This window comes from Schistocerca cancellata, chromosome 3 (assembly GCF_023864275.1).
Source record: "Schistocerca cancellata isolate TAMUIC-IGC-003103 chromosome 3, iqSchCanc2.1, whole genome shotgun sequence".
Classification (NCBI taxonomy): Eukaryota; Metazoa; Arthropoda; class Insecta; order Orthoptera; family Acrididae; genus Schistocerca; species Schistocerca cancellata.
This window is the reverse complement of record NC_064628.1, coordinates 137,712,751-137,729,662: the sequence shown is the minus strand read 5'-3', so window position 1 is coordinate 137,729,662 and position 16,912 is coordinate 137,712,751. Positions and strand designations below refer to the sequence as shown.

At 41.2% G+C, this 16,912-nt stretch overlaps 1 protein-coding gene across 1 annotated transcript in view; it reads left to right on the top strand.

Moving 5' to 3' along the window:
* The window catches only part of LOC126176163 (diuretic hormone receptor-like), a 301,518-nt gene that overhangs the window by 168,979 nt on the left and 115,627 nt on the right, over nt 1–16,912 (top strand). The window contains exons 4-5 of the mRNA XM_049923305.1: nt 3,799–3,892; nt 12,394–12,487. Coding sequence (XP_049779262.1) covers nt 3,799–3,892; nt 12,394–12,487 — 188 coding nt within the window. The remainder of the gene's footprint in view (nt 1–3,798; nt 3,893–12,393; nt 12,488–16,912) is intronic.

The following is a 16,912-nucleotide window of genomic DNA, read 5'->3' as shown; positions in this document are numbered from 1 at the left end:
AATTTAACAAGTAACTGAAACAACATATCACGGATCACTTAACTTCTAAGAACTACGATTTCTGGCGAAGATCTGGCGCAGCACCCCAATATCGCTCTCTCGAACCTTCCGCTGCCAGCCGCTTCAACAGACGCAGGAAGGCGCGCCGATCTCCTGTTTCACGGCGTCGCAGCTCGCCCCGGACAGACCGACGTCGTGGGTTGACTCCTGTCGCTCTCGTCGGCCGCGAAGCCACTCCCCTTGGTATACGGCGAGGCCCACTGGACTGACGTGGCGACCTCACATGCGCCGACACTCAAGACGGACAAGTCATCCTGTGTCCCAGTGCGCGACCGACCAACCGATCTATCTGACCGCCGATGACCATTGCCCTGAACAACTCGAGCAGACTGGCGGCCCAACACATACTAGCACTCCGGACGACAGACAGACGGACACTGACTGTCCCACGCCGATCCGGCTGACCAACTGAGCAGACTCGCCGAGACTGACAGACTGACTGACTCAGACTCACAGACTGACCAACAGGCGAGTTTTTTTTTTTTTGCCTTTATTGTATTTCAATTCCCCATCGGGGCGGGCTGGCAGCAGCATAGGCGCTGCTCTTCAGCCGAAAGACATAGAACAAAACAATAGAAGACATTTAAAAACAGCAAAGGAGAGAATAAGGTGAACATAGATATAAAAAAGGGGGAACAGCATGGAAGGCAATAGACAAAAAACGGGGTGACTGTAAAATGGAAATAAAAAACTGTTTAAAAGTAGCACACACAGAAAGCCACATACTGCGACGGTTAAAAGAACACAAGGCACAGTATGACTGGAGCATAAAGGTAGCGACGGATGGCATAGCACATAACGTAACACTGACGGCGAACCTCAAGGCAGGACACAATTAAAATCACACCTCTTGACGCACACGAGAAACAGCACTAAACACAACACTGATGTGGCACACTGATGATGATCAATACAGAGGATCTGCCAGGCGCTAGGAGATGAGGGAGACCTGAAGAAGGGCGGGAGGGGAAGAGATGGGGGAGGTGAGTGGGGGGGGGGGCGCGGAAGATGGCCAGGTAGGGAGGGATGTGGGAAGGAGAGAGGCAAGTATGGGGTGCAGGGTCTCAGGGGAGGGGGGACGGAGGAAAATCCGCTCTGGGAGAAGGAGGAAAGAGGAAAAGGGGGCCCTGGGGAAGAGATGGGGGAGGTGAGCGGGGGGGACGCGGAAGAGGGCCAGGCAGGGAGGGATGTGGGAAGGAGAGAGGCAAGTATGGGGTGCAGGGTCTCAGGGGAGGGGGGACGGAGGAAAATCCGCTCTGGGAGAAGGAGGAAAGAGGAAAAGGGGGCCCTGGGGAGGGGGGACCAACAGGCGAGCTCATAGCGCCCCTTAAATGCACGTGAACAGGCTACCTTCCCCTTTCACATCAGAGAGAGACACCAAAGCTGCGATTGCCACAGCGACGCCACCGCCACTAACGGAGGGCGACTGCTTTACACTATGCGCACTTTTCAAAACAGCAAATTTTTACTATGGCTCAATTTGCTTTCTTTTATATCAAAGTACCTTCTGTCTGTAACTCGAAGTGCTACACTTGCAGAATGATATCTGCCACAATTTTACTTCTCCCCTATTATAGTCTATAACTTTGTCAGGTCTTACTTTTCCTCTGCTTTTTCCATCACCTTGGGCGCATTTACCCACTGGAAAGAAGGGGTTTCCGCTGCTGCAAACTACGTAGTATTTCTAATCAGGAAACTGTTTCTATCCAGCTTTCGAACTTTCCAGACACCGAGGCTTCACCCACGCTCTGACGACTTGGGTTATCTCAGCCATCACCTCCTCCCCTCAGCGACTTTGCGACAATGGTGGAGCTTACTCGTTTCCATTACTCATCAATTTCGATCGACCACTTGAATTAGAACTTGAATATCTCGTGACTCGTCGCTCGTATCCCATAGCAGCTGTCATCATAATTACTCTAATTAAATACTCTGTACAGCTGGATATGGTTATACTTGCCGAGTTCTTTCATTATTATCTTAATGTATCCAATAGTGGACGAGGACTACAATGAGTGTGGTCAGTGGGAAGATATACCTCTGCCATTTCTCAGAACCACACATAAGCAACAGACATTTGCAATTAATTTTGGGCTTTCAGTCAGTAATACTGCTTTTATACTTACAGGTAAATATTATGCACATTGTTTTCACTGTGGAGTTACGCTTACTGCAGTTTATATGAGAAACTGATAAGTGCTTCTTTAGCTGGTCTAAAAATCTTAGGCCGCGCGAGATTAGCCGCGCGGTCTTGGGCGCTACAGTCATGGACTGTGCGCCTGGTCCCGGCGGAGGTTCGAGTCCTCCCTCGGGCATGGGTGTGTATGTTTGTCCTTAGGATAATTTAGGTTAAGTAGTGTGTAAGCTTAGGGACTGATGACCTTAGCAGTTAAGTCCTATAAGATTCCACACACATTTGATCATTAAAAATCTTAGCGAGCCACAATCATTACTTAGGTTTATTTTAACTGAGAATGAAACACCAGAGACTCACTGTCCCGCTCTCTCTGTATCTCTCTCTTTCTCTCTCTCTCTCTCTCTCTCTCTCTCTCTCTCTCTCTCTCACACACACACACACACACACACACACACACACACATAAATACACGATATACGCTGAGAACAAAAGACAAATGGAAAAACAAATCGAAAATGATACCACTCAGTCCGTTAGAACTGCTTTAATCTAAATTCTCAATCCTCAAGAGTATAACATTGGCACACATTCGTAAGATATTCCTACCTTATTTACAGATATTCTCATGTCTTCTATTCCAGTACCTGCTCTTCAGACTGTGCTTCAGAATTTTCCATCCTTTGCACTGGGTGTCTCTGATGGCATTGATTTTACCTAAGCAGTTTACTATACTAAAATTCAAACAAATACTTTAGCTCTAGTTACAGATTTCACCAATCACATGTACCTCCGAACCTACATAGCGCTGTTTTGTTCTGCAGTACATCATCTAATTACATCAATGCTAATTCAGCTGCGTCTAATATTTATATCTCCATTTTCACACTGTCACGAATAATATTCACAGCTGATGCCATTCCAGCTTGGGGGAAAATAAGTGACAGCATTGCGTCATTGCATTTCAGATATTGTATGCTATGAACTGTTAAGTGGTCTGGATTTTCCAAACATCCTGACGCCTGTCGGCATAGTTACTTTGGTACAGGAGATAAATGTAATGAGGTAAAATTTATGGAGGAACGTGATTATAAATCCGGGAGTCTGTTGGAGTAGTTATTTTTGTAATAGAGTTGTATGTAATGGATTGAAATTTATAGAGGGATTTGACTAAAAGTAGGTCAACAAGATGTAGATACAGTAGTTATGCATAAATGCAGAGTTTTACAAAGGATAAAGTACTGACGGGAGCTGAATTAAAGTGATCATAGTTTTGAAGACTGTTAAATACGAAGATTTTAAGTTACTTTTGAAGGAAAAAACATAATGCTTATAAAACATGAGTCTGTAGATCAGGTTCTCAGCGTCATGTTAAATGTTGAGCTTCTACTGATAATTAGGTACCCGTAAAGGATATGTGTTCGGAAGTGTCTTCGTTTTTTAGCAATCAACGGAACTTCGAACTAGCAGTGAAAATACTTCTCAAAGAAGTGACCAGATAGTGAACATTGATTTTACGCGCGCAAACTAGCCATAAAACGTCCGCTGGCGTGGTGTTCAGTCTCTAGAAGAACACAGATGCGATGTTCGGACATTTGTTTCAGGGACCTCCGGTGCCTGAGAAATACCATCCACACCAACCTCATGTTCACCTACATGCTCGCCGACTTCATGTGGATCGTCACCACCACTCTACAGGTAAGCCGCTGCTACTAGCCACAGTTACATCGCAGCAGGGTCCTTCGGTGAGAGCTTCTGCCGAAACGAAGTAGATATTTTCAGAGTAATTTGCTTTCAAATTCACATCTCTCAAATACAGTTAGATTTATGTGAATGTATTATAAGGTGACTTATGTTCCAATCTTAGCATACTACTTTTTAATCCCGTGGTTTCATCAGGATGTGTCAATTTCTCTTTCGAGTAATCCATACAATAGTTTAAACAACCGTAGGGGCCACTCATTCAATGAAATATATTAAAAAGCTAGTAACCCGCCTCGATTGCGAAAAAAGGACCTAGTGTTAACATAGTTTTCGGCGTAGATAACAACACCTTCTTCAGAACAATAAAACCCACAAGTGCCTAAAAAGACCTTTGTCAATGATTAAAAGAACACCATAGCTTTACATTTATAAACGAAAAAAAGGAAAACACAAACAGTACATATGTACAAAGTCAAAACCATTATTTAACTTAATGGTGTACGATACACCTCACACCGGCCTATGTTCGATGGGCCATGACCCGCCATTAGGTTAAGTAGTGGTTTTGACTTTGTACATATGTACTGTTTGTGTTTTCCTTTTTTTCGTTTATAAATGTATAGCTATGGTGTTCTTTTAATCATTGACAAAATTTTCTTAGGCACTTGTGGGTTTTATTGTTCTGAAGAAGGTGTTGTTATCTACGCCGAAACCTAGGTTAAAACTACGTCCTTTTCCGCAATCGAGGCGGGTTTCTAGTTTTTTAATATATTAACCAACGATTGCTGAGGCGCTGCGATGCTGAAGGTTCTTACATTCAATGAAACTCAGAATGACAGTTATGTGAGTATTCATCCACGTAATGAAAGAACGCAAAATCCTTGTACTTTTCGCAGCAGTTCGCTTTATATCCATAAATCCTACAGCATCGTGTTCGAGTCCTTTCAGATTATTCTAAAATTAAGGAGAAAACAACGCACGCGTGAAATGGCAGATGTGACTGACGCTTTCAGAATCATACTTGTTATCAGCTTATCCCAGTAGACCATATGTCGAGCGCTACTTCCACACTGACACACTTTTAACGTGTGACATGAGTTTCGATTTCAAGAACTGTTGAACTGAAAGAACTAACTACTTACCACATCATCTCTTTTAAGGAGAAGTGAAATGAGTACTCAAGCGATGAAGAGAGCAGAATGGAGGATATCGATTTGCTATTTACCAAAAATTGTTTGTGATACAATATAAGAAAAAGTAGTCTTACCCTGCCTGGGAGTTACGATTTCACAAGCTATACTAACTGTAGAAATAAAACAACAGACATGTCGCACCGGCTGTTAAATATTACTTCGTGAAAAGAGGTATATTGCTTAATAAAACTGGCAATGAATTTTGAACTGTGTTAATTACAGGGAGACAAAGTACGATATGGCGGTGTAACTGAAACGACACGTGTTTTTTAAAGGAGTAAAATCATTTAGAAATTATTAATACTCAGGAACAGATTTAGGGCAGCCCCAAAACATTTGACACATTGAGACCGCTGAAAAAGCAAAATACTGCGCCATGATTCAAAACTGACTACCTCAAAAAGTAAAACATCTGGAGTGAACAACAAATATTGATTTAATGCTTCTAATACTATGCTATAGCTCTGTTCATTTCATTATATCAATGCAAACTCAGTGAGCACGTCAATTCCATTCATGTGTGATGATCGCCTCTTCACAAATTTCAGCAAGCAGTAATTTAATTATAGTTGCATTCAGAGAATGTGCTTTGTTCCTGTCGTCTTCTTTTATTTCCAGTATGTTTCATTGTGCGCCAGCAGCTCGTAACAGTACTACAAACGCATATTATCCTGTCTCTGTAGGGAACCACCGAACACGCCAATTCTGTTACGCTCACATCCAACCCTTAGCAATTTTCGTATGTGGCTATAATTTTTCACATTATATTAGTTGTACATTCAGTCGGATTTCAGGCTGCTCTCTCAACTCCAGAGGCTTCTTTTTTGTTGAAATTCGTACGTTGTCATGAATCCACTGCGTGTTGCTGTTGCTTTTCTGAATTTCTCTGTGTATTTGACAAAGTCGTGGTTGTTGTCACCACTCCACCCGCTCCACTCTCTCACCCTCCTGCGTCCCACGCTTTGTATGCATATGTGATGTGTTTTTCGTTAATTTAGAGAACGTAATTTAATTTGTACCACTGAAATACGGTACTAATAACACATTGTTTACAGACTATTAATTGAATTACTATACGTAATACAACGTCTGCCACCAAAGTTTTTACGTTTTTGGCTCCTCAAACAATTACTATCCAGTTTGCCGCTCGTGTACCATCTTGCATGTTTATCTCAAAATTATGCTGTGCGATCACGAAATAGATGGGTCCCAAGAAACGTCGTTTATTGATTTCTATCAGCACCTGATACATTCTCTCTGTTACTTTGATTTCAGAGCAGTAGAATAGTTGGCAAAGCTGTAAAACAGGAGCTTCAAAACAAGTGTTTCATGAAAAGCCGTATACTGGCTGAAACGGAGTTATGGAAATTAGTAAAATAACCGTGAGTTTCTACAGTGCTCTTACACCAGGGAGACTACCAGTATCGAACCGTGTCAGATATTTTATTTTTTTCAGCATGAAAATCTTCCTTGCAAAGAAAAATCTGCCCTACTATCGATTGCATTATCTATTTACAGGATGCAGACTGCGATGTGTTGCTACTTCTTTTTACGTGGATCAATACTGTTCTGGCCCAGTAGTTTGCAGTTCCCACTTATAAAAAAATAAATCCAGCTTTAATTGAATAAATATCGAGGAGAGTGAGATGTTAAAGAGTATAGTTAATGTTACATATGAACCTGTTCACCAGCACTATGTAATGTTCTCTCTGAACGTTCGTCTATTCATTCCCTAAAAAGGTATAAAATACTACCAGTTTTTTAGTTTTACTTTTCTGGCGAGATAAGCATTAACTGTAAGAATGAATTTCAGTTCTAAAGGCGGTAAATAACAAAATGAAATAAATTGATTTTGTTAATTTTGAATATCATAATCGTATTTATTACACATACACGATTACGATACAGAATGCTAGTAAAATAATTCTATCACAAAAATGCGCCGTACGGCACAATTCTTCTTCTTCTTTCGAATAACACATTTGGATGGTACGATGAATGAACTTTGGCTAATTTTCATTGTATTAGATCTCCTTAGTTTCCAAATTTCCTTCATCCTTTCAGAGTGTTGTTCCCTTTCTTCTTAAGTCTACTTTCGTCTAATTGTTTTCTTTGTCTTCTGAAATTCTGCCTTTTGAATTACCTTTCTGAAATGTGTTCTGTTTTCTATTGTGTCTATTGTAATTCCAACGTTTCCCATGTCCTTTTTGGTCTCTATGAACCACGAAGGCTTGGATTTGTAGCTATTGAGTAATGAAAATATCTGCTTGGTTAGTCTGTTGTTATCCATTCTGAATATATGCCCTAAAGCTGTAGTCTTCTCTTCCTCATGACATCTGTTAGTTTTTATGTTTCCAAGTAGAACCCTCTGTTTGGTCTTAACATGTATTCAGCATTATCGTTTCTTTTAGCTCCCAGTGTTTTCCTTCAAATTCTTCTTTTGACCTTTACTGGTTTCTCAAGATCTCCATTTCTTGTTAGTTTAAGTGTTTCTGCCGCCAACAGAGCTTCAGATCTAGCCAATGTTTGGCAGTGTCTTAATTTCGTGGCCGGCCGGTGTGGCCGTGCGGTTCTAGGCACTTCAGTTTGGAACCGCGTGACCGCTACGGTCGCAGGTTCGAATCCTGCCTTGGGCATGGATGTGTGTGATGTCCTAACGTTAGTTAGGTTTAAGTAGTTCTAAGTTCTAGGGGACTGATGACCTCAGATGTTGAGTCCCATAGTGCTCAGAGCCATTTGAACCATTAATTTCGTGTTCCATGACAAGAATTTTTTGTTATAAAAGTTTTTGGTCATATGAATCACTCTTTCCATTTTGTGCATTCTAGTTTTTTATATCTGTCTTTCCTTTTCCATTGCATGTAGTCCACTCTCCTGGATATTTAACGGAATCTATTTTGTGTATTGAATTGTTGTCAACTGCAATACTTTGAGGAGCATCACACATGTTTGTCATGAACTTTGTTGTTTCAAAGGATATTTGTAGTCCTACTTTGGCTGCTTGTTTTTGCAGTTCTCTTACTAGTTCTTGGACATCATCTATCGCATCCGTAATCAATGCTATGTCATCTGCGAAGGCTGAACAGTCGACAGTGACCTTGTTTGGATTTCTTCCAGTCGAAACTCTTTAGTATTCATGGCTTTCATTCATTCTCGGACTACCTTCTCTAACAAGCAATTGAAGAGCAGAGATGACAAACCATCTCCCTGTCGGACACCCGACTTTATTTCAAACGATTTTGAGAGCTCTCCCCTTAATCTTACTTTCGATTTTGTATTTGTCAAAGTTGCTTTAATTATTTCAGTTGTTTTAGTATCAAGTCCCAATTCTTTTAAGTTGTCAAGCAGTGTATTTCTGTCAATCGAATCATGGGCTTTTTTTAAAATCTGCAAAAGTAATTACATATTTAAAGTTCCTGATTTTCCTCATTTCTATTATGTTCTGCACATTACCTTCCCTTCCTAATATTCTCCCAGTTGTCTGTCAAGTATTTCTTCTGCTCTTTTTAAAAGCGCCTTAGACAAGATCTTACAGGTCACTGGTAAGCAGGAGATTCCCCTGTAATTGCTAGGGTCTGTTTCTTCCATTTTTTATGTAGTAAATGTATTAGTGCAGATGTCCATTCTGGTGGTAAGCTGTGTGTTGTCGAGATTTCATTGACTACTTCTGATAGTCATAGTATCATGTTGTCACTGGAGTATTTCCATAGTTCATCAACTATATTATCCTCTCCAGATGCTTTATTATTAATAAGGTCTTTTATGATTTCCTTTATTTCTTCTGTGGGTGGCGTCTTTGAGTTCGGTGGTGTTGGGTTTACAAGATCGAAATTAAATTTTTCTTTCTGTGGGTCGCGCTTATGTAGTTCTTCAAAGTATTTGGCAAGTATTCTACAGTTCATTGTGCTATTATTATTATGTGCGGTTTTCTGCGTTTTTGGGTCCGTGAAATATAGACTAAGTGGAGGGTATTTCTTTAAGCAACTTTTGAAAGTTTTGTAAAAGTTCCTAGCATTGTTCTGTTTGAAGGTGGAGTCTATTGATGCTATTTGGGCTTTCGTGTATTGTACTTTGATCTTTTTAAGGCCTGCACTACTGACTAATTCTCACTATTTGATGCACTTTAAAGTATATATTACTCATTACAGAAAACTTGTGGAAACATATATAATGTTTCTTTGTAACGAAATGAAGGCTAGGAATTCGTCAACTGATCTCTCTTAAAATCTGTTTAGTTTTGTTTGCGGTGACATGAACGTTTTATGATACAGATCACGAACAGTACAGGGACACCCAAACCTGTGTTTCTTTCATCCCTTCCTTTATAACAACTGAACTGCCGACACTGGGTAATGGAGGACCAGCGCCTCTTTCCTCATTGTCTGTAAATTCTTAACATTCATTGTTCTTATATTTAGATGTTAAGCTACGGTAGACGAAAAATTACTATCTAATTTGCGCATTAAAAAAATAAAATTGCGATTTTCATATTCATTCCTTATTTTTCTTACAGTATTGTCTATGAAATGAATATTACTTGCAGTGCTCTCTAATATTTAAAGGTCATAATAACAGTCTCTCGCAAAACATACTTTGAAGTTATCCAGATTTTATAGTAATAACATTTAACAAATCACAGTGTTGTCTGTAGAGGGAACTGTAGATACAGGATTATAATAAGTACTTTGCGTCATATTGCTCACTTACTAACGAATGCAAGAAGATGAATACAAACACAAGTACAGACATATGGTATTTCATCGTTACCTACTGCTTCCTGTTTGTATAAATTTGAGTTCATTGTAGCGTTTCTTTCATAGAAATGAATTTCATATCACTCTTCACTCTCATAAGGCCATTTCAGCAAAAGCTTTAATTTGTCATAAATACATCATATCACAGTGTTAAAACATTTTTGATAACCAATATTATTTGAGTCAAGTTTAATATATGCGATTTCATCACGTAAAGATCATGATTTACAAAATCCATGGGCGCATTATATGTAATTCATGTATCTGTTCTATGAACTAACTTTCTACTATTCAGTAGCTGATTTGCTCTGTAGTCTCTCCCTGTGTGAGTATTAAACGAATAGCAAGTTAGAGGACTGCATATCTCTACTGCTTGCTGCGAATAATGTAACGGATTTACCTGAATAATTCACAAGTTTTTACTCAATCTCTGATGATTGTTATTGACATGATGTTAAATCCTAATGTTACATCGTTTTGTACTAATTTCGAAAATAAACACAAATTTAAAATAATCTTATTTAATGTTAGTTTTGGGTGCCAAAGACCACAGAAAATTGTGTTTTATCCAACTACACGTATGTTCCCGTCAGACGTGGACGGTAAGTATATCATTTTCTAAAGCAACATGTGTAAAAATTGCTATTCTCACTTACATTTCATGTAAATGTGTGAAAACGAATTAATACTTCATCCTTATTTAATCTGCGTTTGTAACATGTGTTCCTAAACGCTCTGCAGTTGCAGTACTTTTCTCTAACTTCAAATAAAATTATGAATACTACATAGTACGTGTAGTGACTAACAGTGTCTGACGATCCCGGCTCATACATAGATACTATTCAGTTAAGTATCTACTAGATATTTGATTTGAACACTGTGACACTACAGAAATGGAATACAATAAATTTCAACAAATTAATAATGTTCTGTACATTATCTTTTGTGTTGTACTCATTTAACAGTTCATAGAATTTGTCACGCTGGAAAAAGCGATCGATAATGTCAAATAGTGCAAGATGTTCGAAATTCTAAAATAAATAAGCTTAAGCTACATGGGAAGACGATGGTAATATGCAATGTGTACAAGTACCAAGAGGGAACGTTAAGGCTAGAAGACCAAGAGTGAAGCCCTCGGATAAAAAAGGTTGTAAGACAGGGATGTAGCCTTTCGCCCCTACTGTTCAATCTATACACCGAAGAAGCAGCGAAGTTAATTAAAGAAAGGTTCAAGAGTGTAATTAAAATTCAGCGTGACTGGATATCAGTGGTAAGATTCACTGATACGATTGCTATGTTTGGAAGAAATTACAAGGATCTGTTGAATGGAATGAACGGTCTAATGAGTACAGAATATGGATTTAGGGTCAACTGAAGGAAGACCAAAGTAGAAATGAGAACAGCGAGAAAACATGAGAATTGGGGACCATGAAGTACAAGAAATTAAGGAATTCTGTCACCTAGGTAGCAAAATAACCCATGATAGATATAGCATGAAGGACGTAAAAAGCTGACTGTGTTACTCGTACGAGTACCACCGTTACGCCGTTACGTTAGTAATAGAATTTCAATTATCTGTCAAACGAAAATAGCAGTCATGCAGAGATCCAGTGGAGCACATCCTCTGAGCCTCCCCTCCAGCAGCTCCGTACTTCGAGGGCAACAACTTAGGACGGCGGGCGGCAGTGACTCAGCCCCCACTCGCACTCGGAGACACCTCGCTACGACAGTTTTCTACGTGACTCATCCTTGTGAAACACTGTTATAGATCGACTCTGTTTCTTGCTCTTTTACTTGTAATGAGTCTTTGTACGTCTGCAGCAATACAAGTGAAGTTAATCTTCTGCTTACTATAGGAACTTGTCAACTAATCTCTGCTCCTGTCCAGCTTTTCCACAACGTCAGTTGGCCCACGACTCTGCACCCCACCTCCCCCTACCACTGCGGTCGAAGACATAGACAACGCAGACTAGCACTGCCAAAAAGGACACTCCTTGTCAAGAGAAGTCTACTAGTACCAAACACAGACCTTAATTTCAGGAAAACAAATTGGGAATGTGAGTTTTGAGCACAGCATTGTATGGTAGTAACACATGGACTGTGGATAAATAGGAACAGAATGTAATAGTTTCACATGTTGTGCTACAGACGAATGGTGAAAATTAGGTGGACTGATAAGGAATGAAGACGTTCTATGTAGAATCGGAGAGGAAAGGACTATGTGGGAAACACTGAAATGAAGAACAGAGAGGATGATAGGACATCCTTAAGGACATTAGAGAGAACACCTTCCATGGTACTAGAGGCAGTTGTAGAGTTTAAAAACTGTAGCAGAAGACACAGATTCGTCTCTACACGTCATGCTATGTTATTTCCACATTTACTTCGAGTTTATTACTTGTGCCTTTTTGCCATCTACATAACGGATGTTCCTTAGAGGCTCGAATAATTTGCTTACATCATAATTAGCTTTAATCATACGTATTAAACGTGCCACTGAATGTTGTGTCCTCTTTCCTCCTTGTCTAAAATGAGCCGCGTTTTTCAGGTGCTCGTGCAGACAGACGCCTCCTCGTGCGTCATTCTGATGCTGCTACTGCACTACTTCCACCTCACGAATTTCTTTTGGATGTTCGTTGAAGGTATGTATTTGTCTGAAAGCGGAGAATAGCTTCTCCTCCAGCTATTTAAGTATATACTCAGAAGTCAGAATGTGTTCTATTAGGCCATATGAATCCATCGCGTTACCGAATGTTCCATACCATTTCGTAGCGAAAACTGAAACATGCGACACTAAAAGAGCTAAGAGCTATCCTTGAATTAAACTAAATTTGATTCTTACGTACAAAAGATCAAAATTGAGTTCGCTTTACGTTTTGTAAATAGTTTTTACGCTCTGTGGATTGTGATTGTTTAAAATTCGATTCTTTAAATGGAGATAATAAAATGGGGCTATGTAACTAAGAATGAAATGACTGCCCATGAAAACAACGATAAAGGGATTCGCTATATACGAAATTAAAACAGGATTTCAATTAACTTAACTGAATACATGAAAATTCAAAAGAAATGGTTTAAAAATAATTGACAGTACTAAGCTAATGCCTTATAAAACCGGCACAAGGGACCTGGAAGGTGATTAAAACGGACGTATATCTGGATACACAAATATATTCTCGTAATGCGTACCGTCATTGTGGAAGGTTAGTGTGTAAAGGTAGAAAGTGCATCTACAGCTGGGGATAAAAGCGTGTTGAACCACTATCTGCAATCAAGCCTTCAAAGTGAAGAATGAAGTTACTGAAAATCTTAAAAATGACTCCACTTCCCTCACTGTTTGCCTTACGGTTGTTAATGGATTTCACTATACTCTAGCTGCAAGTGACAGCAGAAGTGGTTGCAAAAATCATTTACTGGCTCTAAAATAACAACTTACATCTGTGTCTAACGTGGCCTGATGAGAGGCCCTCACGGGCGGAGACAGGTGTGCCCAGTGTGGCGCCCGGCAGAAGAATCTACACGATGTGCTGCCTGACTGAAGAGACGCTGCAATATGAAGTGACTTTCTCCAGACTACTTGCGACAAGGAACACTCGGTTCTCTTCGTTTTTCTGGAGTCACATAGTTTTACTTGGGTGAACATTAAGTATTCTGTGAGCCGACGAAAGTCGTCTTAATAGAAGCTCGTCTACTTTGCTTACTCTCATTCCAGGTGATTAACCAGTTACGAACATCGTTACACTTGAAACTGCGAAACTGTATCCCGTCCTCTTCCTCTTATTGTCTACGTTCGCATGCCAGCCAATAATGGTGGACTTCCGTATGCACAACTGTGTTCCTTACTCAAACCTTTAAATAACTTAGATTGTCCAATGGTGGCTGTTATTTTTTCGTTTTCTTAAACATTGACATTCTTGGGAATCCAACATAATAGCAGCGTCTCAAACTCTTCACAGGCACACTAAACCTGTTGTTCCCATTCTACTCTCCAAAAAGTCCTCTTAACATCCTGCATATTTCGGCAGATTCTGATGGCATGCAGATCCGTCCACAATTGCTGATCTTCCGGGACTCTACCAAAATACACTCCTGGAAATGGAAAAAAGAACACATTGACACCGGTGTGTCAGACCCACCATACTTGCTCCGGACACTGCGAGAGGGCTGTACAAGCAATGATCACACGCACGGCACAGCGGACACACCAGGAACCGCGGTGTTGGCCGTCGAATGGCGCTAGCTGCGCAGCATTTGTGCACCGCCGCCGTCAGAGTCAGCCAGTTTGCCGTGGCATACGGAGCTCCATCGCAGTCTTTAACACTGGTAGCATGCCGCGACAGCGTGGACGTGAACCGTATGTGCAGTTGACGGACTTTGAGCGAGGGCGTGTAGTGGGCATGCGGGAGGCCGGGTGGACGTACCGCCGAATTGCTCAACACGTGTGACGTGAGGTCTCCACAGTACATCGATGTTGTCGCCAGTGGTCGGCGGAAGGTGCACGTGCCCGTCGACCTGGGACCGGACCGCAGCGACGCACGGATGCACGCCAAGACCGTAGGATCCTACGCAGTGCCGTAGGGGACCGCAGCGCCACTTCCCAGCAAATTAGGGACACTGTTGCTCCTGGGGTATCGGCGAGGACCATTCGCAACCGTCTCCATGAAGCTAGGCTACGGTCCCGCACACCGTTAGGCCGTCTTCCGCTCACGCCCCAACATCGTGCAGCCCGCCTTCAGTGGTGTCGCGACAGGCGTGAATTTAGGGACGAATGGAGACGTGTCGTCTTCAGCGATGAGAGTCGCTTCTGCCTTGGTGCCAATGATGGTCGTATGCGTGTTTGGCGCCGTGCAGGTGTGCGCCACAATCAGGAATGCATACGACCGAGGCACACAGGGCCAACACCCGGCATCATGGTGTGGGGAGCGATCTCCTACACTGGCCGTACACCACTGGTGATCGTCGAGGGGACACTGAATAGTGCACGGTACATCCAAACCGTCATCGAACCCATCGTTCTACCATTCCTAGACCGGCAAGGGAACTTGCTGTTCCAACAGGACAATGCACGTCCACATGTATCCCGTGCCACCCAACGTGCTCTAGAAGGTGTAAGTTAACTACCCTGGCCAGCAAGATCTCCGGATCTGTTCCCCATTGAGCATGTTTGGGACTGGATGAAGCGTCGTCTCACGCGGTCTGCACGTCCAGCACGAACGCTGGTCCAACTGAGGCACCAGGTGGAAATGGCATGGCAAGCCATTCCACAGGACTACATCCAGCATCTCTACGATCGTCTCCATGGGAGAATAGCAGCCTGCATTGCTGCGAAAGGTGGATATACACTGTACTAGTGCCGACATTGTGCATGCTCTGTTGCCTGTGTCTATGTGCCTGTGGTTCTGTCAGTGTGATCATGTGATGTATCTGACCCCAGGAATGAGTCAATAAAGTTTCCCCTTCCTGGGACAATGAATTCACGGTGTTCTTATTTCAATTTCCAGGAGTGTAGCACACATCTCGAGGCCACACTGCTCTCTAAAACAGTCACTTTCGTCATTGTGACTTTTATTGCGTCCCATGACACGTCGGCTTACTTATAAGTATTTTCAGGTCTGACCACTAGAGGAGGACCTCTCCCGCGTACCTGCCAATCGCAAGATGCTTTCATAGACGCTCCTTATTTAGATGTACTTGTAATGCAGTATAAGAAATCGTTATCTATATTTTTAAGTAACAGCAATCATTGGAAACAATTCATATCTCATTTATCACTGGGTATTAATTTATTCCGATTTGATTCTTGTTTTTATTTTGGATTGTACATCAGTTACAGGACAGTTTACGAAATAACATCGCATAACATAGCCGTTCCTGCTCTTTTTTTAAATTTATGCAGATGTTCTCCTAACTTGTTATAGCATAAGTGCATCAAAGAAGTTTGAACTAATGTGGCTCTGTGACTATCTGCTTATACGTGACCCTGTTTGTTTGGTGAAAAATAGGATATTACCAAGGGTACACATCAGTATTATATTCCTCACCAACCTGATAAGCTATCACATACTCCCTCTCTTTCTTTTCTATCAAACGTAGACTCACCTGCCGGCCGCGGTGGTCTAGCGGTTCTGGCGCTGCAGTCCGGAACTGCGGGACTGCTACGGTCGCAGGTTCGAATCCTGCCTCGGGCATGGGTATGTGTGATGTCCTTAGGTTAGTTAGGTTTAAGTAGTTCTAAGTTCTAGGGGACTTATGACCTAAGATGTTGAGTCCCATAGTGCTCAGAGCCATAGACTCACCTAGTGGGCCAACTCACAACTCATTCACTCTTCTTTTAAAGTTAACATTGCAGTTTCTCCTCTTGGCTTGACTTTGATTCGCCCTGAATGACTTCATGAAAACAATGTATTACTGTTGTTCTAACTCATTCGCTCACTGATGAGCTAGACACACTCATGCTTTTTCATACCTTAAACATCAGCTAACCATTCTTTCTCACTTACAACAATTTCTTAATTTTAAACTATTTTCACTTCTGCAAACACGTATACGTTAAGATACGGCTAACAGAGTAAAACTCTTGAAAGTACATCATTATTATAACCTGTGTAGTAATATATATACAAAAAACTCAAGATACATACAGCAATGCACTTGGCACAACGCAGTGTTATTCTGCAGTACATACCAAAATACAAAATTCAGTTTGTCATACAGAAATCACACTTCTGTCGCTGTGCATATAAATGCTGTACACATCTGCCATAGAGATGCAATTGGTGTAGTTAAACAGCAAGTAAATAGTAACACAAAACTGATGGAGTTCAGCATTACAATATACGTGTGTCCCCCATACGATATCATATTGAAACAAATTAAAACAACAAAATTTTACAGACATATTAATAAAGTTCATAAGAAGATTAAAAGTCAGTCTCTTATACGGGAAAAAAATTACACGCACATAGTACATTAGATTCTCCCTGAAGGAAAAGCACACACTATATTGTCATCGGTTGGTGGCACTAAACATGTTCGTCACATGTATCGGCACATTCACTGGTTAGATA